Below are 26,661 nucleotides of genomic sequence, written 5' to 3'. Positions count from 1 at the left end.
CTCCCTTCCTCCCTCCCGGGAAGCGAGGCCCAGCCGCTTCCGCCAGCCGCGGGGCGGGGTAGGCGGAAGCCGCGGATGTGCGTGCGCTGAGGGGGTGCGGCCGCGCCGGGTGAGGGCGGTGCTGGCGCCGCGGCCCGCACGGGTAGGTACCGGGTTGCGGCCTCCGGGGACGGGTGTGCTGGTCTGGAGGCTCGGCTCTGCCCGGCCCCCGTGGACGTTCAGCTACGAACTGCAGCGGGAATCTCCTTACCGCGCCGAACTGGAAAAAAAAAGGCCTTGCCTGTGCCTCTGTGTGTGTACATATATATGTGTGTGTGTGTACATATATGTGTGTGTGTGTACATATATATGTGTGTGTGTGTACATATATGTGTGTGTGTGTGTACATATATGTGTGTGTGTGTACATATATATGTGTGTGTGTGTACATATATGTGTGTGTGTGTACATATATGTGTGTGTATGTACATATATATGTGTGTATGTTACTGCATTTCTAAATCTATATTGTGTGTCTGCGTATATATGCAGTGTTCTCCGTCAGGGATTGCAGTGACAAGGAGTAATAGGTTTAACCTTAAACGGGAGAATCAGGTCAGATATAAGGAAGAAGTTCTTTACAGTGAGGGTGGCAAGGTACAGGGTGCCCAGAGAACCCATCCCTGGCAGTGTTCAAGGCCAGGTTGGACTCAGGGGCTTGGAGCAAGCTGCTCTAGGGGAAGGAGTCCCTGCCTGTGGCAGGGGTTGGAACTGAATGATCTTAAGGTCCTTTCCAACCCAAACCATTCTGTGATTACACACATGGACATGAGTGTGTGTGTGTGTGTGTGTGTTATACACAATGAAAGCAGAGCAAAGCCCAACAGGCACCCAGGGACTGTCTGTACAGTGAGCAGGGCTGCAAGTCCCACTCTCAGAGGGGAATGGCCTTGTATCATGCACACGTGCTGGAGTTGAAGCACTAGGGGTTCCTGCTTCTCTCCATCTTTCCCAAGGAGATGGAAAGGTGAAACTCACTCTGCTATGGTGAAAATGACTCTATGTATGTGCTTCTTACAGGTGCGCCTGTTTGAGCACTGTGGTCAGGTGCCTTACAATCACCCAGCTTGAAGGACCTGTGATGACTTTGAAATTTGGACCATCTTGGATTATCTGAAGCACTCCATGTGTGAGATGTCTGCATCCTCTTGAGCTTCCCTCTCTTCCATCCTTGCACCTCTTGTTAAACCTGTTCTTCAGGTACTGTTAAAAGATGTTCAAGTGTAGCAAGATGAAAACCCCTAATCTAGGAAAGGCAGGAGCAGTGGGTATAGAAGCTGAGTGCCTTTTGGAACAAGGTCTGTTTAAATGCTCTTAAATCTGTAAGTCTCTGGGCAGAACAAATACATCTCGTGAAGTCCTGACTCTTCAGTACTTGGCATTTCTGTCACTGTCCCCTCAATGGTTGATGCCAAAAGATTTTTCTCCCCACAGAGAGAGAGAGACATCATTTGGGAACATGATTTCACCTCACATTACAGTCTGGTAGACTTCTAATGGCCTAGAAGAGAGTGGAGGGTTTTCTAAGTTGCAGAGTTATCTCCACACTGACTCTAACTCTCTTTATGTAGCACAAGAAGATGGACAGATTTCTTTATAAGCAGTGACCCCAGAGTTGTTCACAGGTAGGACAGCTCTGCCTGCGTGGGTCAGCCTGGCTTGGCCTTTTCATCATGTCTTAATTACCATTTTGGTTAAAAAGGGATAATATATATTAAGTTGACAGAGATACTGTCAGGCAAGGAGTAAATAACAATTGCTGCAGGGAAGGCAGTAGTAAGTCTTGTTACTATAAATACAGCTTTAAAAAATCTTGAAAAAAAGAAAATATTTATGTTTTTACTGTATAAAACATCCTTAAAAATGAATTTTGGTCCTGAAAACACAACACGAAGCATACAGCTAGAGATTAAAAAACTGCTGGGAGTTAAAGATCAAAATCTGTAGTAAAGAGAGTGTTGGTAACTTAGGGTGTCCTCTCCCTAAAATGTGTTGAAAGCTGTCTTTTTCCTGTCATATATGATGATGCAAAATGTTATTTATATAGGGCTGTGTATTTACATTAACTGTCAAGGGGATGTGCAAAGTTGGCAGCTCATATTAAAACCTCTGTGTTCTCTGTCAGTGATGACTCAAATCCAGTGTTGTCTCAGTTCCACCCACTTCATTCATGGGGTTCTGCAAGACTGGATGTTACAAACCAAAAGTCTTTCTCTTTGTTTTGTAAATGTGAACATTTTTATCTTCATCTTTTTACAACTTTGATACAGTTCAGATTTAACTGAAATACACTTTCTTCTGTCACTGATTAGTAACTTATCTTCAGGGCTGGACAAACTCCATATGCCTTTATTGCAGGTGTACATGGTGAGCACAATTGTCTCTTTATGAACTCTGAACTGCATGGTTTGGGCTTTATCAAAGCATAAAAATGGAATTTAATGCAGTTTTCCATGGGCTAGTGGGTCACTGAAGGGGGGGGCAGAAATAAATATTCTGTGTTTTCTATGTCTCAGCTTCCATAGCTCTGCTTACAGACGGGTAGGAAATGTTCTCAGAGCCATTGTGCCTTTTCAGAATAGAGATATATGGCTACACATTTATTTACATATATTCATGCAGTATGAAATAAGTAATGTTGCAACTTTTGATATTCAGAAGTATTTAGAGCCTTTTACATTTTATTCAGTAGCTGTTGTAGTTTAGGGCTGTGTAGGATCAAACTTCAAGGATTTAAAGGATGTCTCTCTCAAGCTTCAGTGAAATGCCTGTGTGAATCTGGACAAATCACTTGCAAAACCAGCCTATTCCTTAGGTTTTATGTAACAAATATAATACTAAGCAGTCTAAGTATTTGCCAGTTACTCTGTGCTGTGCCTTGATGATGATTCTGTGTTCTTTGCTTTTGAATTAACTTTAGTTTTAAAAGGTGGAATGTGTTTGAGGTTGTTCCCTTAAAATTAGACACTTGAAAGCAGAGATTGAGGTAACTAAATGAAGAACTTCTCTCCTTGTTCTAGAAAATGTTCCTGAAGTTAGTACAATTCCAATGCCTTTTGATTTCCCACTCCAGACTTTACTTTATGCTGACAATTCCAGAATGAATGGAGCAGGAGCATGTGATCTTTTGTGTATGTTCATATTACTTATGACCATTGTGCAGAGTTTGCCAATGGCATTTCTGTGGTTTAAAAGGAATGGGTTGCTTATTTGAAACAATATTGTCCTGACCTGACTGTATTTTTTCCTTTAAAATGTTTATATGTTTTCTTTTTCCCCTCCCTCTCAGTTTTGCCTTACAAAGCAAGTTTCTTCAGAAGAGGAAGAAGGGATTTCACTTCCAGAGTGAAACTGATTCCATGTCACATCAAGAGCTTCTCTGTTGTCCTCAAGTTCGCTGTCAGAACATCTCATCACAAACCTGCACACTCCTTGTGACGACTGCCATGGGCTGCAGAAGGGGATGTGACTAGTTCCTGCCCTGCTTGGAGACCTCTGTGTGTGCTTCCATTTGCCAGTTGAATGCTGTTCCTTTGCGAGTGTGCTGAGAAACAAATGCATGCTCAAGGTGGCCTTTCAGAGAAGCCAAAGATTTATGCCAGCCATGTCACTAGCTGAATGGGTCTCACAACCCTTTGACTCTGTGGGCCTTTGTTAGGAGTCACACTGGGATTTGTTGACCTCCAACATTAATGTTGAGTGTGCTGTGCTTTAAGGTTTTGAGGAAAATGCAGAGACGGCATAGCAGCAACACTGACAACGTTCCTCCTGAAAGGTACATCTTTTTCCTCCTTTTTTCCCTTCATTTTCCTCTCCAGAGGGGAATGTTCTGATTTAAATGTATGCTGTGGTTTAGAAAATGAAAGCTCAAAATTAAGGAAAGCATGTATGTCCTGTGCATGGAGTGTGGCCAGGCTTTCTGCTTGAGTTTAGAGACAGGTTTACTTTTCTCCAACATTTCACTTAATGACTGCTACCACCTGCAGTGTTTCAGATTTCATGGTCTGGTGTGGCACATGTGGAGACAGTTGGCTTAGCATAGGCAGGATATTTGGGGGCTCTAGAACAGTGATTCATGGCACGGTCCTGTGGGGATCCTGAGTGCTGTCAATCCAAAAAGATCCATCTGTGTAAACACAGGCTATTTATACTGTTATTAAGGTATTTAAAAAGTCTGCTCTTCTGAAACTCCCAACTACTATGACTTAGTATTTTATAACGAACTTGGGTGATCCTTTACATCATCCCAGAATCTGTATCTAGCTTCATGTATATGAATATTTAGAAGTAGAATACAAATAACCTCTAATTCACTTCTGTAATTATAATATCAGCAAGGGAGGCTTGCCACTGTTATTGTTCTGGTGCTAAATATTCCCTTGTGCTTTCCCAGGGTTAGAGCTTGACTTCTAGTTTGGTTTTGGTTTTTTTCCCTAAGAAGAAACTAATCTAATTGCTCTAAGGCAAAGATGGAACTAATCAATTTCATCGCTCTGGTTGAGCTTAGATTTTAAATGAAAGATGAGTATTTCATACTGGCTTTGCAAGTGGAGGTGAAGTTTGATGTCATGACCACTTCCAGTCCCCATTCTGAATTTCAGGGGAAAAGAAAGCCATCTTCAACTTTTTCAGCATGATGCTGCCCAAGCCTCACTGCAGGCTGTGGGTTTTATGTCAGCAGGCAAGGCTGGGACTTGAGAGGCGCGTTAAGGTTGTATGGGCCCTCTTGTCTTTAACATAGAGCTTTCTGAGTCTGTGCAAACTTGTAAGGCACTTCAGGATTGTTTGAATGGTTCAGATATATTCAGGATAGGTGCCTATTGCTGAGTGCAAAGAATAAGCAGAGTAATCTCAGTTGGTTTTTGTAAATGCTTCTGTTTCTTAACAGTGTAAATGCATCTTGTCAGTACCATAGGCTGGAGGTTTCCTAACTGTCAAATGAAAAGTTGTTGCCACTGGTCTTCACTTCCTATTAACTTCAACAAATTCACTATTTCATCCTTGTTTATTTGTTTTTAAATATGCCCCTGATGAATTGTTTCCTGTTGAAAGCGGAGTCATGTATCCTGGAAGTATTTTTCCAAACAACAGTTGTGTCTTTATCTGTGGCACGGGGTCCCACCCGACTTGTTATGTTCCCAGACATAAGTCCTGTCACATTGTGTCCCTCTCTTGTGTATACATCCCTCAATTGTAATGTTAGGTGTAAAGTCCAAGATCTGGTTGACGAATATTTTAAACCAAAAAGAGGTGTGTGATGTCTTTGACTTGATTCCTTGCTGGAGCCTGTAGAGAGACACTGGGAATGGGGTGTCACTATAAAAAGCCTTATTAGGAGTTTACTTAGTGGGAGGTATTCCCAGAGAAATTTGAAGCAGTCTCCAGAGTGAGGTGAAAGGCAGTGCTCTGTGCCCTGTAAGATGCCTGGGGAGGCTTTGGAACCCATGGGGGAGAGAGGGTTAAGGGCCTTGCATGTGCTATCTCAGCTTGGGACCACTATTTCTAAACTTAGAGATCTCCCAGGACTAAAATCAAGAGAGACCAAAGCTCTGCAACATGCCTTATTTGTAGGCTTTGCCTCTTGCTGAGCTTTATTTATCCTTTACTCTCCTTTTGCAAGTTAGAGAGGTGTTTGCTGTCTGCCTAATGATTGTTCTATGGTTACCTGTATTGCTCCCTGTGATCTAAACTTCATGTGTATTAATTTCAGTACCACTGAGTTCAGGTGAAGAAAGCCTGTTTTCTTCTGGCGTTAGGATGAGGGTATTTAAGCCTTTCTTTTGGAAATCTGGCTATAATCCAACAAGCTCAGGAAAGAATCAGTGCCAGATCTAATTCTGTCCAGTGCCCAGTAATTTGGGTACACCCATGTCCAGTTTGCCAAGAATATCAAAATAAAACAAGTTCTCTTGTTGATGATGAAGGAGCACATCCTTCACTTAAAATACTTCTTGGGTCAGGGACACACAAGCAGGTCTCAACGTTTCTCTTCCCCAACTGACTCTGTGTCTTGTTGGTGTTACTCATCAGTGGGCAAGTAGTGATCATCTCTCAATAAAATCAGAAAATTTAGGGGGTAGGCCATTTGTTTGAGTTAGCTTGGTTAATGTGACCTGTCTTGGTTGTGCTGTGTCAGTTTACATGGGGCTTTGTATGTTTTGCTTGAAATATTAAGATCATTATAGACGATGTTGATTTTGGTATCAGATGTGTTATTTCTTTGGTTCCTCCAAAAGTAAATGGGGTGTCTGGGAACTCTGTTTCTTAGGGGAACTTAGGGGAAGTTCAGGTTAGATATAAGGAAGAAGTTCTTTACTGTGAGGGTGGTGAGGCCCTGGCACAGGTTGCTCAAAGAAGTGGTAAATGCTCCATCCCTGGCAGTGTTCACAGACAGGTTGGACAGAGCCTTGAGTGACATGGTCTAGAGTGAGGTGTCCCTGTCTTCGGCACAGAGTTGGAACTGGATGATCTTAAGGTCCTTTCCAACCCAAACCATTCCATGATTCTGTGAAGGAACTTGGCATTGTGATCAGTTCCTTCAAAGTACCCTGATCTTACAGTCTGCTTACTGGCCTCTAATTCTGCAACTCTGACTTTCCAACAGCAAATAGAGGGAAAAGCATCTGTCATCTGGGACCTTCATGTTCTGATAGTGTGTGAGGAACTCTTAATAGACTACAGTTAGGACTGGGCTATAAGACTGAGAAGTTCTGTGGCACTCATGTTGGTTTAATCACTTTCATGTCCATCCACTACAGAAACCGGAGCCAGACAGTGAGTTCTGAGACCAGCGTGGATGAAAGTGGAGTCTTTGAAAGTCTGAAGGCTGAAGCTTCCTCACCACAACAGTTGTTCTCAGGCCTGGCAGGCATCCCCTCAGGCACCATCACAGCCACCCCATTCCAGTCAGGTTTGGTCCTGGGCTCTTCAGCAGGAGGTGGGGAAGTATTCATTCAGATGCCAGCCCCAAGGGAGGAAGGGAGCAGTCGTACAGAGGGAGCCCCGTTCCACCACCGGCAATCATCCCATCATTTCCACCATGGCCATCACCGGGGTTCATCTCTGCTGCACATGGCAGGAGGGGATCGCCATGGTCACACTGAGGAAGGCAGTGATGAACAAGCTGGAACTCCAGCCCCAGCTCTTTCAGAGTTAAAAGCTGTGATTGGATGGCTGCAGAAGGGACTTCCCTTCATCTTGATCCTCCTGGCTAAAGTTTGTTTCCAGCACAAGCTTGGTAAGCATCTATCCTTTCTGGATTGTAAGTGTATTAGAGAGTGGTTAGGGAGCTTTAGCATGCTGTGGTGTCTGAGATATTTATCTGCATAACAGTGTCTAAAGGTAGTCTAGCATGAAGGGGACGTATTTAATGCATGCATTAATGCAGCTGATAAATTCACCCTACTTTCAGTCCCAGCTGTTTTCACCTGTGTCAGTCCCATCTGTTTCCTGTCCTGGCCTGTGGGAGACCAGTTCTGTTCCTTATCCTAATCTCTCCTTGAAATTCCTGTAGGGGCTCAGGATGTTACCAAGGCTTCTCCCTCAGACCTCTCTCCAGGAGAGGTGGGGAAAGCTTACATTAGTGACTAGCAAAGGCTGCTGTGTAACACAGAAGGGTTCAGAGGGACGAGACACTTTTCCAGCTGGAAAGATGGAAGATGGGAAATCAAGCCAAACAGCATCAGCGTTTATGTCTTACAGTTGAGATCTTCAGAGTTCCCTAAACAATGTGTCTATGTAGGTTTCTTTAATAGGAGGTGAGTCTTTCAACCCCTCAGTGCTCATGTCAAATCCATTCTTCTAATCCTCCTCTTAAATGAAATTATATGTGTGGCCTGTCTGAGGATCCTTACTCACTCTGGGAGTAATATGCTAGATTATCATCACAGGGAAGCCAATAATGCTTTAGTCCACCTTACAGTTCTGCCAGTATTCCCCAAACCAGGTATTGATTCATGTCTGAAACATCTTGCTCCTTGAATTTGATCTCCTATGTGGATAGCGTGCCTTCTCTTCCGCAAGCTGCTGAACTGATACTGTAACACTGTCATCTAGCCGAGTTCTGTTTGCACAACACAGCCACAACTTGCAGCACTTCTCCTTCAGCACAGAACCTGACATTAGTATTGGACCAGGTGTCAGATGCTCACTGCAGTAGCTTCATTTTCATTTGGACTGAATTTTAACTTTATAGAGTCCACACTGCCCTGGTTCAATCACTGTTATACTCAGTTCAACCAGAATATCACCCAGTATTTTTTTCCTAAATTTAAGATGCTGACATCAAATGGCTTAAGGCTGAAGATCGTCCTGTTCAGCCCTGTGTACTCTGACAGTGTCTTTCCCTGCAGGGATTGCTGTGTGCATTGGTATGGCCAGCACATTCGCATATGCCAACTCAACACTCCGGGAGCAGGTCGCTCTGAAGGTCAGTACGGCCTCTTACTCTCCTATGGTCCCAGGCAACATCACTCTGCACACAAAACAATGTCTCTGTTGAACCTTCTTTTGCAATGTAGGGCTGAAAGCTGTTACATAAATACGTATCCGTCAGATTAAGAGTACTGTGCTGTAATCCTCACTTCCTACTTCTCCCCATTGATAACTTTCCCACAGTTTATATCCTGCTCCTTTTGTTTTATTATGCTACACTTTTACAAGAAGGAAGGGTCAGGGATATCTTAATGTGCTCTTGGCTCTGCCATTGCTGTCAGTGCATCTTCAAGCACTCCTCTGCACCTCAGTTTCCCATTGTGTACCACAGAGGTGCTGAAACCTATTCACTAGTTAATGAGGAGATTTAATTTATTATCATTTAGAGACTGTTTTGAGACATTCAGCTGAAGGATTTTGTAGCTGTATTGCTTGTTAGTATCTTGATAATGCTCTGGTGATAATATGCTTAGAATATAAAGAAACCAGGAGATCTTTTCAGGCCTTATAATCAGTGTCAGCAGAATACTTCAACAGCACTGAAAGCACAACACTAGAATTGCTTCTTTTGATAAAAATTACATGGGTGGCACAAGTGTATATTTCTGTCTCCCAGCAGGAGTGGAATAAATGTGATACAGTGCTGAATGAACAGATAAATTGCACAATCATGTAACAGATTGCTGTGGCCTTGCCCTTTGCACCTTTGTCTTTCAGGCAGTGTGCCCCTTAATCCACCTGCTTTAAATCTCACCCTAACAACCCTGGCTGTTGAGTAGCTACAAAGAGCTGTTTTCTTAATAAATCAGCTCCCAAGAAAAATGCTGGGATTTTTCCTCCCAGGAGTAAAATTTACTCTGGTATTACACCAGGCCAAGACCCAGGACAAGATCTTCTGCCACCCACTTCCGTCTGTAACATTCCATGTCTTTTGAAAATGAAAATTTACACTTCTTTTGACCTTTATTTCCTCAATCAAAAATGCATATTCTAGAACCAGCATGTGTCCAGATCACATTCACAGGTGCTGCGTGCAGTGATGGGTTATGTTATATTTGATTTAGCTAAGCCTTCTGTGTGAATTCGGGTCTATTTGTAAAACACTTTTCAAACAGGTGACAACTCAGAATTACAGGACAACATATGGACTTTTTTCTTTCCTTTTGTTTTAACCTCTTGTCAAACTGCATTTTGAATATCAGGAGAATTTAGATGTCCCAAGAACGATCCCAACTTTGAAAACTGAATTCTGCAAGTAAGGCTGTCGTTGTCACTGGTGTATTTGCTTGATTTCTCTGAAGTTACTTTATGTTAACGAGTTAGCTGCGTGAGAGCCATTTCTGCTTGTGTTTCTGTATATCTTTACCTACAGCCTGTTTCTGAGTCGTAGTCCTGTATAAATAACTACTGAACACTTAGTGGCATATTTATATCCTGTGGGTTGGTCTTGCATTTTTCAGCAGTCAAAGACTCAGCACAGTCATTGAGACTTTGAATTTATCCTCTCTGCTTCTTTCTTCTTGCTCAGGAGAAGAGATCAGTGTTGGTTGTCTTGTGGATCCTGGCCTTTCTCACTGGAAACACCTTGTACTTGCTCTACACATTCAGCTCTCAGCAGCTCTACAACAGGTGGGCAACATTTCCATTGTTAATGATAGAAGGAAGTGATAATTTCCAGGGAGGAAAAGAGGGAAACCCACTTTCCTCCACACTTTGAGAGGAAATGTGCATACTGATGGTATCCGCTGTCTTTGTTAATATCACTGTAATACCATTTGATGGAGGAAAAGAGTGTGTGTTACTCCCACCAGTGGACTATGCTCCTACCAATGAATGACATAACCAGGGTCTGAATGGGTCAGGGTGTGATGATTCACTGCCGTGTTGCTGCTTGAAACATGTACACTTGCAGTTGTCTTACATATCAAAGCAGGGGGATACTTTTTTATAGTGGGGCTTCTGAATTTTGACCACTGCGACTGAACATAAAGAGAAGGTGTTGGAAGCAGGTAAGAGATTGTCCCACTGATTTTCCACTTCCTCTGGTGTTTTCTTTTCAGTCCATCAAGCTTTGAGTCTATTACAGGAGATAAACTGGAGACGAAATAATAGTGTTTTACTCCTGTGTCCTCTGGGCCTGGAGGCATTTGGATCTGAGGTAACTAAGATAGCCTCCGCTTTCAGATTGTGACTGGAGCAGTTCTTATGTACAAGCAAGTTAGTACCCAGGGATTTGGTTCAGCACTATCCCTGCCTGTTATAAAGCAGGGATTAAATGACATATAGGAAGCAAAGATACAGAACTTAAGCAAGGGAGTGCTAGTAGAATAAATAGGAAGCAATGGAGCAATGTCAAACCTAGTTATGTGAGAAAAAGGTTTTTATATTTGTAGCTAAAAAGATAGGAATTATCTTCCCAATGAAAAATTTATTTGTCCCATTGAAGACCACTTAGAACTTCAGACTGAAAATACAATGTGTGTCACATGCATCAGTGGGATTGTGGCCCACATGGCTCTTGGCTATGTTTTTTCTGTTATTTATTTCATTGCTTCCCTGCTTCTTCTCACTGATACTGTCTAGTAAGTGGAAGAGTCAAGGTCTGCCCACAACCCTGGTATCCTTTGGAATTGCCCCTAGTGTATTTGGGTTTGATCATTGGGAAGCTGTGTATGTAAGTGCTTCTAGTAAGCAGGAGAGATGAGGTGTATGTGTGGGTCCAAATGTGAGATGGTAAACCATGGGATACTCTGCATAGGGCTTGTAGGAGGGAAGAGGGGGGGTTAAGGTTAAAAGCATGAATGGGACTACTTTGAAATGAAGGCTAGATCATCTAAAATAAAAGGGTTTCAGCAAATTGGGGCCATCCTACACACTAGTTAGGCCAAGGGTTATTAACAGGGGACAGACTGGGCAACAGCTTCAGTGGCAAGCCCTATTCCTCCCAGTGTTGTGGTGGTGCCTGCTGGGTCATACTTGGGCTGGTGTATCTATTGCTTGCCGTGTGGGGACCTGTGACTATTCACAAGGCAGGCTTGGGAAATCAGAAATAGCTGCTTTGGTTTTGTTTCTTTCTGGCTTATTTTTAATTTTTCTGATTTATTTACTTTTTGCTTTTTTTTTTCCTAGTGCATGAATAGCAGTAAAGTCTCTGATTCTGTTTCTGTTTTTAGGGTGTAATTTTACCTGTTGTGCTGTGCCAGTGTTGTGAGTATTTTAAATTCATGTTCAGGCGTTTTGTTCTGGGTTGGTTATTTTCCTTTTACTTTTTGGTTTGTTTTATTTTAAGTTTTTGCTTTCTACAATGAGGCTTTAGTAGGTAAATTCCTGAAGAGGAATCCTGGTGTTTCAGTCTCATTGCTGCTCAGGTCAGTAGCTCCTGCCCATTGCTATCTGAAGTTCTGCTGTCCTGGAATCCCCTCTTTAAAGGGCAAATGTTCAGCCCAGTCAATAACATTATGTCAAGGGAACTACCTTTCTGGATCTTTGTTTCTGGTAAGAGTTGCTGCTTAACACAGTCCAGCTTTTCTTCTGCTTCAGACAGTGGCAAGCCACCATCAGAACATGACACACCTCAATTCCTGATCTCTTTGCCACACTAACAGTGCTTCCTTTGTCACCAGCACGTTTCACATGCACAAGCAGCTTTAGAGACTGCTGCTCCTGCAGTAGTTCTACCTGTGGCAAGCCAGTCTCAGAGGACATAGGGGTCTTGACTTCCCCAAGGAATCATAACTACTGCTGACTCCAAAGGGTAAGCTTTTACAGTCAGATCCAATAGAGCAAGCCTGTGGACTAAAGGCATTGCCATTAGACCAGAGCTCACTTACAGTGTGGATTGCAGTCTTCCAAAATAGGTTTCATACATGTTTGGGTCCTGCTTTGTGATAGTGGGCAAACCTGCTGACCTAAGTAGGAATGGGCAAGACCAAAGTCAGGAGGCCCAGAAGAACCATGGGACTAATCTGCATGTCTTATTCCTATTGCCCTTGGGAACTGAAGTTCAGTGGAGTTCCTAGGCTTTCTCTAGCCTGCAGTGGATAGAGCTGCTCATCAAGAAGCTTAAGCGAGGTTCTCCTTGCTGGTATCTGAGCCTTGGTGTCATGCCTTTCAGCCTTATATTTCTGAAACCCAACCTGGAGAGGCTGGACTTCTTCGACCTGATGTGGATTGTGGGCATCGCAGACTTTGTACTCAAGTACCTCACCATTGCACTGAAATGCCTAATTGTTGCCCTGCCAAAGATCATCCTTGCTGTCAAGTCAAAGGTAGGAGTCTCTTCTCTTCTTGCTATACAGATGTTTGTCTTTGATAATGTGATACCTTTGCAACATGTCTGCAGCATGAAATATGGGTGGAAGAATAAAAATAATAAAACCTCTGATAAAACTTGGGCAGAAAGTCACCTGGAGAGTCAGCTTTTTGGCTTTTGAGCCATCACAGACCTGAGCAAGGGTTTGGTAATCCCAGCAAGTAATTCAACTCCAGGCAGGTAATCATTGCTTGAGAAGGAATAGTTACTAGCGATGAGATAAAGGCTTTTCTGGTTGATGTTGTTCTAGATCTTGTTTTCTGAGTAATCTCGGCAAAGAAGTATTTCTAAAGCACCAATCTCTTCATTTAATGGAAGGAAATTGCAAGTACTTATCTCTCTGGCTTTCTACTTTGGTCAAAGAAGTAACAGCATTAAATGTAAGCTTCTGATGCCACAGAAGACAGCACCAATTGTAACCATGGCCAGAGAAATACTTTAACTAAATAGCTAACAAATGTTGATGATAGCATATACAGATTAGGCCTAACTTTTGAAACTTTCTTACCACATTCTCTCTTGAAAACCCTTTTCATACTGTTTTTTGACATGCACATGAAGTGGCTCTTCCTCCACTTGGTGGTAACTACATTTCAGTGGCAAATGTAGCAATGTGTAGTGTTTGCATTTGGTAAAGAAACTTCCTGGCAGCTGTTGGGATGAAAGGCAGGATGGAGATGCCAGATACCATCATTCATTGCTGAAAGTCTCAGGCAGGGCACTTAAGGGGATGTCTAAGCTGGGAATAGTTTTGCTTAGAAATGACATGGGTGGCAAGGGAGTTGAGCAGTTTGTTCCTGCACAGCAGGGCTATGAGATGCTTATTAATTTATTTCTGGCAATTGTCCAGCTCTTTTTCCTTCTTCTATTATTATTATTATATTTTGGGAGATTAATGTGCTAGGTCAGAGCATAATCCAGCCTGGGGAGGGAGGGAAAAGCAATGTGAATAGTCTTCCCAAGATAAATTGCAGTGTTGGAAAAGGTTCACAGCCTTTGCTTGCTTGTCTGAGAGCTATCCCAAGTACTCATTAATCCTTGTTGGGAGAGAAGAAAGAGAAGGGGGCTTTATTTGCAGCTACAGTGGGAGGCTGGTAAGATCACATCTGTCATGGGCCTATAATGACTCAGAGCACAGATGCTTCATTTTTAATACCTTTTTCTGGATAGCAATATTTCTCACTTTTTTTGAGTCTCTTTTTGTCTTAGGATGTTGTTGATGGTCTTCTTGTCCCTTGATATCTGAGACTGCTGTTACCTACCACTATGGATCTGGATTTATTTTTATCCCTCTCTCTCCAAGGCATCCATTAAGCCAACCAGGGATGAGATCTGGTGTTACAAATTAAGCAAGATCAAACTGGGATGGGAATGCTCCAAGAAAACCACAGGATGCCATAGAAATTGTAATTGGTAACCACATAGCTGAGCTCTTTCCCCTGAGCTGGGTGACCCAGCTTACTTCTTAAAGCCAGCAGAGTGCTATACATCTTAGTTTCAGATGAGTTTTAAGCTTTTTCTCAGAACAGTTCTATTGCACTTTAAGCACATTATCTTTGACCAAGTTCTTATCAACTTATTTACTATCTGCTATCTTAATACTTGCCAGATACAAAGTTTTTCTCTTCCTCCCCATATGCTTGTAGTAATGTTCCTGCTTGAAGCCTAGCTTGTAGTTTCTGAACTTCTGGATGTCTGACACATAATCATAGCAGATAGCAAGCTGCTGGAGAAATAAATTACACTGGGAATAGAGCTAGAAGATTTTTCCATGGTAGACATAGAGAATTTTGCTGACGTAACCAGCCAGAACTGCAGTTTCTAGCTGCCCATAACACAGAGCCTAAAGTGGAGGTTGCTGCACTGTCAGGGATAGAGTTCAGCACAGCTTAGAATGGGATAGAGGTATTTTATCTTGAGCTTCCTTGCAGTACTTTGATCATTCAGCACTCAACCTCTGGGCACGCTCCTCATTTTGGAAGTTCAAAGGCATTCCAAAGCCAATCTGGCTTTTCGCTGCTCATTGAGATTCTCGTCTGCTCTGAATAGCATGTGGTTTTCACTGATGCTTTCATAGCCTTTCTAGTACAAGGCATGCCCTCTGAATGTCCTTCTTTTAAGACTCTTACCTCCCCATATCCATTGTGAATGGAGCAAGATCAAATTCTTTCTTTTACACATCAAAGTCTTCACATCTCCCCTCAGCTTCTCTGTAGACTGGACACCACTAGTTTTGAGTCTTTTCTTGGAGATCATTCATTCTAGATCTTATTCTCTTCTGGACTTTCTTCAGTCCCCCCCATTTTCCAGACCATTTCTTCAGCCTATAAAGAAGAGTTTGGATTATAATCCTTCTTCCCAGTGTTTACAGCCTTTCCCACTTTAGTGTCAGCTGCACATTTGATAAGCCTACTTTGTTACATGAAGACACTAATGAAAACAGTGAGTAGTACTCCACTCTTACCTCAGAGTCATCTTTTCATTTTGATAGTAAACACTAGGAATTTGGGCTAAAGCACTCAGTTCTCCCAATCTAAAGTACTGGGTCGTGTATTCCTAGTATGACACCATCACAGGAAGGGCAACTTTTGATTTCACGTGGCATCGAGGACCATCTTGGATTTATAGCATAGGATTTATGATCTGAGAGGCAGAAAAAGTCTGTCTTTGCAATCAGAATACAGAGAACAGTAAATGTGATCATGAGTGCTTGAAATGTGAAGCATGAGGACTGCTATGTTATCAGGATACAACTAGGCAGAGTTCTCCAAGATCAAATTACTCAGAAATAGAATATCATTGCAAGCAACCCTCCAAAGAGTGAAGATTGGAAATCTGACTATTTAACCCCAGACTTTCCCAGGTTCCAAACCAGCTCAGAAAAAAGAGGTGCCAAGAGAGGCTGTGAGACTACAATCAGGCTGGAAGGCAGGGAAAGGAGACAGAAGTAGAAAAAGGAAGGGAATCCCAACATCAGATTCCAGCCTTCCACCTCTGCAATCAGAGGTTGTGGGAGAAGGAGCATACCTGTGCCTAAAGCTGTTCCTTCATCCCCATGAGCTGAGGGGCCCATCCAGCTGAGAACAAGTTTTAATAGCAGCTGGGCTCATCATTACTTTGGAAGGGGGGTTTGGCTCCCACCCTGCATGCTGAAGGCTCTCCATTAAGAAAGGCAAATAAGATCATTTGGTTCAATAGAAAATGAATTAAAGTAAATTAAACTGCAGGAGCCATGTGGCCTGCAGAGGCCTCCATTGTTGTACACACATAAACAGCAGCTTTTCATTTGCACTGCTAAGGAATGACAGCTTGAGGGGGGTGGAATTAAAAATAAGGAAATAAATAATAAAAAGACACAGTTGCCAAAGATTCCCTTTAGGAAATCCCAGGTGTCTGCAAGTCTCCCATCCCCTCCTCATGCTGTTGTCAACAGTCTGATCCTGGAGAATGGAATGAAGCGTGAAGGGGGAAAGGGGAGAAGGAATACCAAACCCAAAGAATTGGAAGAAACTGGTACCCCAGGTTCTGTTTTATATCTGTATATTTCCCTATATTTCTACAGGGGAGAAAGGTACCAAGAACACACTTTTTTCCAACAGCCTTAGTAGCTGATATGTAAGTATTTTCTGTGCATGCTCAGTGCAGATGTGCAGCCAAGTTACAAGGAGCTGCATTTCCAGAAGATGGAAAATTCAAAAGGAAAACACTAACATTTGTTGGTTGAAAACACAGCATGAAATTACTGTAGGGAACCCAGATCCCAAAGAGCAGACCCAGACTCCTCCAAGGAAGGTACCCAAAATGTTTTTTTCCTGTAACAGAAGCTCTCTGCTGTGGGATGCTGGAGTCTTCTGACATCTGGTTTAGGGACCTGAAATCCAGGGAAGCAGCCCCAGACTCCTCCAAAGAAACTACCTGACATGATTTTTTCCTTTGGAGAAACATCTTTCCTCTGAGATCTGGCAGAGACTCCTCCCAAGCATATCCTGCAGTATTTTGACTTGTCAGTTGTGTTTGAAAGCTGGATCATTACAAATGAGGTTTCTTTTGTGGCAAGACTGGCATTACTCATGTGAAGATTTTTTTGGTGCTGTGTAAATATTGGCAATGTACAAATACTCATCCACACTAGCACTGTGGACTCCTCACTGCCTCTTTGAAAAGACTTACTTTTGGTTGATTGTGGTTTTTTGATGCTTTTTTCTTTAAAGTACCATCTCATCACATCTGGTTGGAGAAAACTTATTTATATGAAGGCACCCATTCTTTATATGGCTTTGCACTTAAACTTTGGACCAGATACCTTTTCTAGGTGCATTCCATGGTCCCTAGCATAGATAGTTTTGCCAGAGGGGAGGCTGAGATGAGCCCTTAGGCAGAAGCTCTTCCCTGTGAGGGTGCTGAGGTGCTGGCACAGGGTGCCCAGAGAAGCTGTGGCTGCCCCATCCCTGGCAGTGTTCAAGGCCAGGTTGGACACAGGGGCTTGGAGCAAGCTGCTCTAGTGGAAGGGGTCCCTGCCTGTGGTAGGGGTTGGAGCTGGAGGAGCTTTAAGGTCCCTTCCAACCCAAACCTTTCTATGATCCTGTATGATTGTTCTGCATCACAAGAAGAGCAAGTTGGAGCAGTTTGCTCCTGCCAAAGCATTTTCTCTAGGCCACAGCCTGTTCCAGGTGGCTCACATGAGGAATGAAGGTGCCAGAAGGAAGTTATATTAATTATGATGATGGCAGCAGCCTTCTCATGTCCCTGCAGCCTCTTTCATCATGCAGCCAGATAGTTATCACTCATTTTACATGAAGTCTGTGTACTTGTGTTCCATCCTGAGAAAAACAAGGTCTCTTGGAGCATTGGAGTCTTGTAGATGCTGACCAAAAAACCCAGAAATATTAAAACAAGCAACGGGAGCAGGCACATAGATGTATTACAGAGTATCTGGGTAAAGATCTTCCTGCTTCATGTCTGTTCTCTCTTGTACTGTGTGATATGCAAGTTAATCCTAGTCTTCTCTAATAGTGTGGCTAAAGTGGCATTTCCAGCTAGGCAATGGACTGTCCTCTCTGTACCCTCTTCTTGGTGATCTTGGATGCTACTTGGGGGAACTCACTCAAATAGATTCACTCTTCTTGGGCAACAACCTTAGTTTTGATCCTCTGGAGCCACAGGAACTACGTGATGGTTCTGCAGAGACTTTTTCCTATTGCAGCCTGGGATGGATGTGATGTCCCAGAGTCAGAAGTGGGGGATTTATTACTTCTGAAAGAAAAATACTAACTAAAGCATAGGATTAGGTACTGGGGAGCTGGGACTCCTTTCTGTCCCTTTCCCTAACACACTTTGAAAGTCACTGCTACTAAGTTTCTAAAGGAATCATTGCTCCTCTGTGCCAAGTTTGACTTTCCAGTTTAAGATATCCAAGATGTGACTTTCAGACATGCTGTGCACCAAGTAAAAATCTCATTTTCCCCTCTAATCCCACCTTGGAATTACTCCTCATTAGTCTTGCATGGATTTTCACCAGCATCCTCTGTGCCACAATCCTGTTTACTGCTCCTACCCAACACTTCCTTATATTGGCAATATGACCTGAAATCTCAGCAGAGCCTGCTTTCCTCTCATCCAAATTGCCAGCAGGTCTCAAAAGTTGTTTTTCTAGCATCTTCCTGTTTCAGAATATGTCCTAATGCTGCTGGCAACAGAACAAGTGAGACTTGGAACTTCCCTTGAGTGCTAATCACAACTTACAGTTGCCTCATTGCAACTTCTCTCACTTCTCTTACATCCCATTTTAATTCCGCTGTGTAAAACCTTAGCATGCCTGTTTCCTTCTGTGGAGCACACGTATGCAAAGCCTTATGTCGAAAGGGACCACTAAGTCAGTGCTCAGACTATATGGGAATTAGCATTGCTTCTGCAGCTGTAATTTTCCCCCTTTGATGTTTCTAAATTATGATTCAAGTTTTAATTATGTGATTCCATGTTATTTTTCCGTAAGACTTCTTCCGTCCATCACCGGTGAAAGCAAGGTGAGGTATTGAAAGAGGGTGGTGTAGAAACTGGAAAGCATAGAGAACAAAGAGACCATTGGAAGAAGAGGAGTATTCTACAAGTTGAAGTTGAATGCTACACTGGAGAATTCAGTTCCATCCTTCATTTGCCAAATAATTCCTGTGTGATTCTAGAAGAGTCATGTACAGCTGCAAACTGAAGTCAGTGCTTTAGCTCTTAATGGTAATGTGAGCTATAAAATTAAGTGCTTTATAAAAAGTCTACTCCCAGGCATCTCAACTTAGACACCAAGAAAACCTTACCTTAACCTTAGTCTTTGTGTCTTGAGCTCTCATTTAGAAAATAGAGAAAATAGCTGTCCCTTATGTCAGCCAACAATGTGAAAGTAATGGGGGTTTAAAACATCTTTTACTGTAGTGGTATCATAAAGAGAGTGAAGACATTTTAGTGATAGGCTACTCTGAGTAATGCTCAGATAACATGAAGTGATAGGATGCAGATCTGCCTTCAAGTAGCGAGGAAACCGTACTCACAAGTTACATGTTTAATTAGTACCACTCACCCCCTCTGAAAAAATAGTGATCACATCATTACAGACCATAATGTATTGCCTGTACAGAGAGAAAATCACAATTGCATGAAAATCCTGAATTATGCTCTCAAAATAAGTGCTTGCTTTAAAGGCTAAACATGGTCTTTATGTGCTGAAGGAGACAGAAAAATAGAGGGCTGTACACAAGTAACTGGCTTAATTTGTAACTGGGAAAAGAGAAGTCACAGTTTCACCACATGGTATCATAAGGCCCATCAGAGTTTCTGTAACTGGATCCACAGCACAGTCCTTTGCCACTTGTGCTAATGAAGTGTTTGCTAACAGTAGTAGATGACTGTCAGCTTTTATAGTAACCAAGGAAGCAGGGTAAGGAGTGTATCACAGTATCACAGTATGCTAGAGATTGGAAGGGACCTCAAAAGATCATCTAGTCCAATCCCCCTGCCGGAGCAGGAACACCTAGATAATGTTACACAGGAATGTGTCCAGGTGGGCTTTGAATGTCTCCAGGGAAGGAGACTTGTTCCAGTGTTCCGTCACCCTCACTGAGAAGAAGTTCCTTCTCAAGTTTAAGTGGAACCTCTTGTGTTCCAGTCTGCACCCATTACCCCTTGTCCTATCATTGTTTGCCGCTGAAGCAGGGACACTAATAAGGTCACCCCTCAGTGTACTACCTTTTTAGCCAGGCTTAACTCCAAGCTATTGCAAGAGCTTGATGAGAGCAGAACAGAGACTTCTCTGGCTTTATCCAGGTATACTTCCAGGTAACATGCTGTTTAATCTCTGTAGTCCAGCAAGGTAGGTGTGCTCCTGCACAGCCCTGTCTTGCACTGGGGCTGGCTCACAGGCTCACTGAAAAGAGCTTTTGCTGATCTTGGAGAGCTGTTCAACTTCTGTAGAGTGTATTCAAGAGAAGATTCCCAACTTTATATGGATTTTTTATGAAATAGGAAGTCACCTAACAGAAGCAGGCCTTGCCTTATTTCAAGCTTCATTCACAGTCAGATATATGGGAGGAATAGTTGTATTTGTGCTTTATATAACAGACAGCTCTTCCTAATCTTAATGAGAAGTAGCTGAAGTACTTCTAGCTGAGGTTTTCAGGCAAAAAACAGCTTGAGACAAAGATTTGACTTTGCAAGCTTCAACCTAGATAGCCAAGATATAACAAAGTTGAAAAGCAGATGACAGACAGGTAGATTGGGTGTGCTTCCACCCAGTGATGGGTGCCATCTGCTGTAAGTTTTTGCTATCAGAAGTCTAGATTTTGCTGCTGGAATTGTAGGGGACAATCCCTGTTCTTTAAGCTTTAGGTTCAGAAGGAAAACTCCATTTCTGCTGCAGTCCTTTGTAGAATTAATGCTGATTTTCTAGGCACCGTTCCTAGTTTAAAAAGGGCTGGTGTGTTACACTGAGGACTGAGATGCAGGACAGTACATTTCTAAAAGTATTTACTGTAGCACTACTTCTCTAAATGATGCTCAGCTTCTTTGTATTGCTTCCCTCCTCCTAGCTGTAATCACTCCAAGCTTATCAGTGGTCAGGTGGCTGGCATTAAGGGGCTGGATGGAGAGATTCACCCATTTAAAGCTTGACTTCACTCTTGTGACAGTGTAAATAAGTACCTAGCTGCCAAGAAATCCAGATACCCTGCAGTTACCACTGAGAACTGAAGGTTTGTATTAGATAAAGGGATTTTGAAAGCATTGTAAAGGGTGGAGGTTTTGTGGTTAGAAAATTGAAGTGTGTCACTTGTTGCATATTCATTTTAGAGCCGCACTCTGCCATTTCCAATTGTGCAGCTTGTCTGGACCTCTAGGGCTGCCTGTGACCCATCTTTCCTTATGCTTTGCTGTGGGTTCTGGTGTTTACATGCCTCAAAAGCTTCTGTTGTAGAGGTATTTCAGCTTTGATGCCCCAAATGCTGGATCGAGAAGCTCTGTCTGATGCAATGAGAAAGTAAGCAGTGACCTGTCCCAGCCCAGTCTGCCAGGGAAGCAGAGCTGAATAAAAGCAGATGAGTGCGAGCCTGATGGGAGGAACGAGTCAGAGAAAGCAGTTTGCTGCCTTTAGCTTGCTGTAGCTTTCATCAGAGCTGGCTGAGGAGGGGGAGGCAGAGAACTGCCTGTGTGAAGGGAAGGAAGTGACAGCATAGTCATTAGCAGACTGCGACCCTCTGTCACAAGGGCACCCGAAATAAACGATGATTGCATTGAAGCATGAGGCTGGATAGAGACCTCTGTGCTAATTTAATAAATTGCTTGCATTTAGGACTCCAGATTGTTGCTATTCCATTTTTGCTATGTGATGCCACCTGGGATTAACAAGGAGGAGGGGATTGGACGGGGGAGAAGAAGAAAGCAGCCCAGGTCCGTTAGCAACCGCTGGTGTGACCTCACTCCCTGTCCCCGGGGGGATATGAGATCATGAGCATGCCAGAGCCCTCTGAAGGATTCGATTTGCTCAGTGCAGCAGGACGGCCTGAGGAGTGAGCTCATCTCTGAGCCCCTGGGGAAGGGCACTCGCTGCTGCTTAGGGGCTGCACAGGACTTAATCCCCACTCCAAATCTCCCCAGTTAGCAACTGCCCTGTGATGACATCACTGATGACAAAGCTGACCGGGACAGCACAGCAGAATTCCAGGGGAATTTCCCCTGCTCCATGATCTTAAAGAAAAGAACCTGGACATGTTAAAACCAAATCTTTCAGTCCTAATAGTGTCAGTGGAGGTTAAGCCTAGTCCTGCATTCACAGCTTGCCCTGACCTGGAGCCCTGTGACCAGTTCTCCCTTTTAAACAGTGTGGGACAGAACATAAAGGGTCCTCATTAAGACTGAGGAAGGAGTAGGGGGTTGGAGTGGGTTTAAATTAGAGCTTTACTTAGCCAGCTTTCCTAATCTTATGTGCTTTTAATAGAAATTACATGGTAAGAAAGAGACATTTCAGTTGCTGCATCTCATGGCTGTGTAAGCCAGGAGGGAGTTTGTTACCCTGCAGGTGTCCTTCAGGGAAGGAAAGCTTTCTATTGGAGTAAACACCAGAAGGGCAAGGACAGCTTTTGTGCAGGTTTACAAAGGATGGCACTCATTCTTTGAGTCTCTTTTGAGAGAGAAGTGTTTAAACTTCCTCCTCCCTCCCCCCCCCCCTTTCTTCCTTAAGGCCCTCAGGAAGGTTTGTTTCTTTCAGTTCAAAATGCCTTGAGGGTTTGCGTTTTCTTTCAGCACCAGTCTTATCTGTGTACTGTACAATGCACAAGAGCCAACACACACCTGAGTGGAAGGATGCTGGCAAATAGATTATGAACTTGATTCTTTGGGATGATCTAGAAAGTTGTCAGGAGGAGCAGTTTAATCCCTGTAGCTTCAGAAGGGGTACAGGATCAGAGACACCTACCTTGCATTCCTTTTCTCATCATTAACAGTATCTACAACTTATGCCATATTAATTCCTGTAAGTCTTAAACCCTGCTTTTAGCATTCTTTAGCATTGTCCAGATCAGCAATAAGGTTTATATCCATAACTTGCTCTAAGAGTTTAAGATGCAAAAGTGTAGAATGGCTGGGTAAGTGGCAGAGCAAGAACACTATGAAACAATGAAGTGAGTTATCCTTTCTACACCCCAAGTTAAATGGCTGCAAAGAAAGCTGCATGTCATGAATACTGGTCTCTGCACCAGTTAGCAGTGTGCAGATGGACAGGGAACACAAGCCCTACATCAACTAAGTGTTATTGTTTTGCCTTCCTGATAGTAATGATGTGCCCCTTGTTTGGTTGGGTTTTACAGGGGAAGTTTTACCTGATTATAGAGGAGCTAAGCCAGCTCTTCCGCTCCCTTGTCCCCATCCAGCTATGGTATAAATACATCATGGGAGATGATCCATCCAGCAGCTACTTCCTTGGTGGGATCCTGATTATCCTGTACAGCCTCTGCAAGGTAAGTACCACGTCCCTAATAACCTCTATGGGAGCTGTAGCAAGAGCAGAGTGAGAAGCACAGCTGAAGGGAGCAAATGTACCTCTTGATTGTTGCTAGCACTATGCAGGAAGGGAAGCTGCAGCAGATGGGAACACCATGTGCTTCAGTTGCCAAAAGCCTTTTGCTTCACCAGTATGTGGGCATTGATGAGCTAGAGGAAAATCTGTGAGTGCTCATGTAGCATTGCATCAGGCTTATGAAGTCATTGCTGCTTTCTAATACCCTTCTATAAAAGAGAATGGGAGTGGAGTCTTGGGGACCAGGACTGGAAGAGATGTTAACTGTCACTAAACTTCTAGATGCAACACCAGAAGGAAGATTGCAGTTAAATGTTTCTCTCAAAGCCTTCCTCTGCCTTTCAAGGCAGGGTAGGTACTCTGTTAGTCACAATACTCAATGGAGCAGGGAGAGAAAGAGTCATCCAAGTCCTGATGAAGTAAAACAGATAGTTCTGGCCCCATTCTGGCTGATACAAGTCCAGGATCTCAGGAATGGACAAGAGTAATGTTTCGTCACAAGCATTAAGAGCACAAAGTCTGGCTGTACAATTGGAAATAGGTGTGACTTACTTGGTGTCCCGAGTCTGAGGTCCAGAAATAGTTGTATATCTAATTGTGTGCATTGAACCCTGCCTAAAGGCAAAGCAGTAGCTGAATAAGGATATACGTATCTGTGCTGTCCATCTCTGAGAAAGGCCAAGTGATTCAAGCTTGCTGCAGCCCTGATATTTGTTTGTGCCTAAGAAAAAGGGGCTATGGCTTTGCAGAAGCAGACTGAAGAACAGAAGACAGCTGAGCTGAAAACAGCTCAAAGGGGCTAATGGGTTGCTGAGTCATAACTAAACCATAAAATAGATCTTATGCAAGATGTGCCTGCAGTTGCATCTATATGTTGTATAGGAATGGAGCATTGCAACCCCTGCTGCCAAGAAACATACAGGTTTTGTAAGCAAGATAGGCAGAGGAAGTTGTGAGAAGTGATTTGGGCACAGCAGGTCTGTGATCAAGCCAGAAGCACAGCAAACTATGCCAGAACAGAAAGAACCTGAGACCAGTGGAATGCCCTACGCATCCATTCATTCTCTTAGCTGTATATTTCCTGCTCTTTACTCTGTCCTGCTGGAGATTTTTGTTGCCCCTTTCATAGATGTCATTGCCTGGCTCCATTTTGGACGATATTCAACCTTTCAAGCACACATTTCACAATTACAAAGAGAGATCTGGTGTCCCTTCTTGCAAGAGTTACTCAACACCTGGAAAAGGGACTCTTATCTGCAGTTCTGCGCACCATTTCTGATATTTGGAGAAGCCCTTAGAGTGTGAAGAAGCAGTGGGGGCCATGTGTTCCTTGGCTCAAGGTGAGGGTAGGAAGTCAATCCACATGCTGGGGTGTCCAGGTCAGTGGAATCTGTAGCTTGGCACAGGTATGGCTGTGGCTGGACTGGAAACCACCACTTGCATAGCATAGCTCAGACATGAACTGCTGCTTCCAGGCTGAGCTTCCCTTCCCATGGGCAGGGATTGTGGGTAGGCACCCCAGGTGAAGCTTGTCAGGGCCATGCAGGCCTATTAATGCACTTAGGGCCCTGACACATAGGTGCCAGCAGTTCTTTATGGTTTAACTTGATGTTTCTGTACTATGAAGCCTTCATAGGTAATGTTGTGATGATCGAGATTTGAAAAGCAGCCCCATTTTGGAAAGTCTTGCTGATCAGTTGTTTAGAAGAGGAGAGGGCAGGTATTTACCAGCCTTGGCTATACCTTAGGGTAGGACTGAGGTGCACACTTTATGAAAGTGCTTTGGCTACAGCCTGTGCCTTTGACATTCTTGTTTTTTTCTTTAATTCATCTAGTTCATCAAAGATGTCCACGGAAGTATAGGCCAGCTGAAGGGTGATAGGTCCAGGAACATGTCCCAGGTCATTATGTGGCAACTGCTGAGTACCACACGCGTGTCCAGGTTAGGATTAGACCTCTGCACATGAGAGACTTTGTTTGGAAGTGGAAGAAAAGTGAGAGCACACTTCCCATACAGATCATGAAATGTTAGGTGTGTGCATCCCATCTACAATCACAGGGGTTGCAGGTCTAATTCTTTGTCTGAGACACTGAAAGTATACCCAAAGGAGTCCACATTAGCAAAGCCACAAACCACATTAGAAAAACCACAGAAGCCAATTTGGCACTCAGAGCTTCTGTGCTGCTGGCAGAAATCCAGGGCTCAGCATCCCCTTTCCCTACACAAAGGGCAGGCTGAACCTGGAGAAGGGTGTATGTAGCACAGCTGATGGGAGCTGTCTTGGTGTCCCTCTCTGGACGGTATAAACATGGATCTGTGATTTTGACAAGGAAATCTCAGATGTTCATCAGTAAGGACATCAGGTCTTACTTCTTCCCTGTCCTGAACAGAAACACTCACTGTTTGTGAACCCAATTGCTGCAATCGTATTGCTAGAAAGATGACTGATGCAACTTCAGTGCATGGGGTGATAAATGGATGTTAGACAACTGTAAGATGCATCTTTTGGGGCTACAGAAAACTCCAGAGGAAAAGAAACTGAAGGGGGATAAATGGGCTGGGAGTAGAGGAGACATCAGAGCCAGAGCAGGGATGTTAGAAGTCATGCTATAAGCAAAGCAACCAGAAAAAGCTCTGAATTGGACTGTAGAGAAGAGCTGATTCTTATCCTTGTTAGATGATACAAAGTGTAGTAGTGGGCAGCCTCAAGTGCTAGCTGCTGACTGGAAGCATTACTACAAGGACCATGGGAGCCTTTTTACTTGCTGACTGGAAGCATTATTGGTGCCTTCATTTGATTCCACGTCTCTTGCCTGATGATCTCATTGGCATTCCCTGCAGTGAGCCCACTTAATCACGCTGACCAAAAAGGGAAAACAATAGAAAGCCAGCTCCAGGCCTTCTAGTGCCTTTGTACTGGTGAGCCTTTGTACATGCAGAGCTGGTGCAGTTCTGCATGTCCTGCTTCACATCAATGCTGCCCTCATACCTGCTTCTCACTCATGCAGGTTCAAAATGGAAAGGTCCTGTTATATCATCTGTCCCTTCTCCCCACTAATGCAGGGCTGTTCTTTGCAGTCATTTCTTCATATCTTCCTAGTGTTCATAGTGTCTTCTTCCCTGTGTTCTGCCAGCAGATAGGGAAGCTGAAGCTTCTTACTATGTCTTCACTTCAGGAATGTTGAGTGTCTCCTCTCTTGCTCAGCCCCTTGATACTTGTAGGCAGTTTATCATCTTTTCCTCCCACTTTTGTATTCTGACAAGCTGTACATACTTATGTCCTTTAGTCTCTTTTCAGCAATCATTTTCTGCGAACTCATTTTC

General features: G+C 43.4%; 1 protein-coding gene across 1 annotated transcript in view; it reads left to right on the top strand.

The window, feature by feature from the left end:
• The first annotated feature begins 7 nt into the window (after positions 1 to 7).
• Positions 8 to 26,661, top strand: part of RNFT2 (ring finger protein, transmembrane 2) — a 30,545-nt gene continuing 3,891 nt past the window's right edge. Inside the window, exons 1-8 of the mRNA XM_062631137.1 lie at positions 8 to 142; positions 1,060 to 1,239; positions 3,329 to 3,814; positions 6,798 to 7,276; positions 8,391 to 8,467; positions 10,001 to 10,101; positions 12,587 to 12,740; positions 23,128 to 23,277. Of these exons, the coding sequence (XP_062487121.1) occupies positions 3,732 to 3,814; positions 6,798 to 7,276; positions 8,391 to 8,467; positions 10,001 to 10,101; positions 12,587 to 12,740; positions 23,128 to 23,277 (1,044 nt within the window). The 5' untranslated portion in view covers positions 8 to 142; positions 1,060 to 1,239; positions 3,329 to 3,731. The remainder of the gene's footprint in view (positions 143 to 1,059; positions 1,240 to 3,328; positions 3,815 to 6,797; positions 7,277 to 8,390; positions 8,468 to 10,000; positions 10,102 to 12,586; positions 12,741 to 23,127; positions 23,278 to 26,661) is intronic.

The sequence above is a fragment of the Pezoporus occidentalis genome, unplaced genomic scaffold (assembly GCF_034315485.1).
Source record: "Pezoporus occidentalis ecotype Australia unplaced genomic scaffold, CSIRO_AGI_Poc_V1 ctg37, whole genome shotgun sequence".
In the NCBI taxonomy this organism is placed as follows: Eukaryota; Metazoa; Chordata; class Aves; order Psittaciformes; family Psittacidae; genus Pezoporus; species Pezoporus occidentalis.
This window is presented reverse-complemented; position numbering and strand designations above follow the sequence as displayed.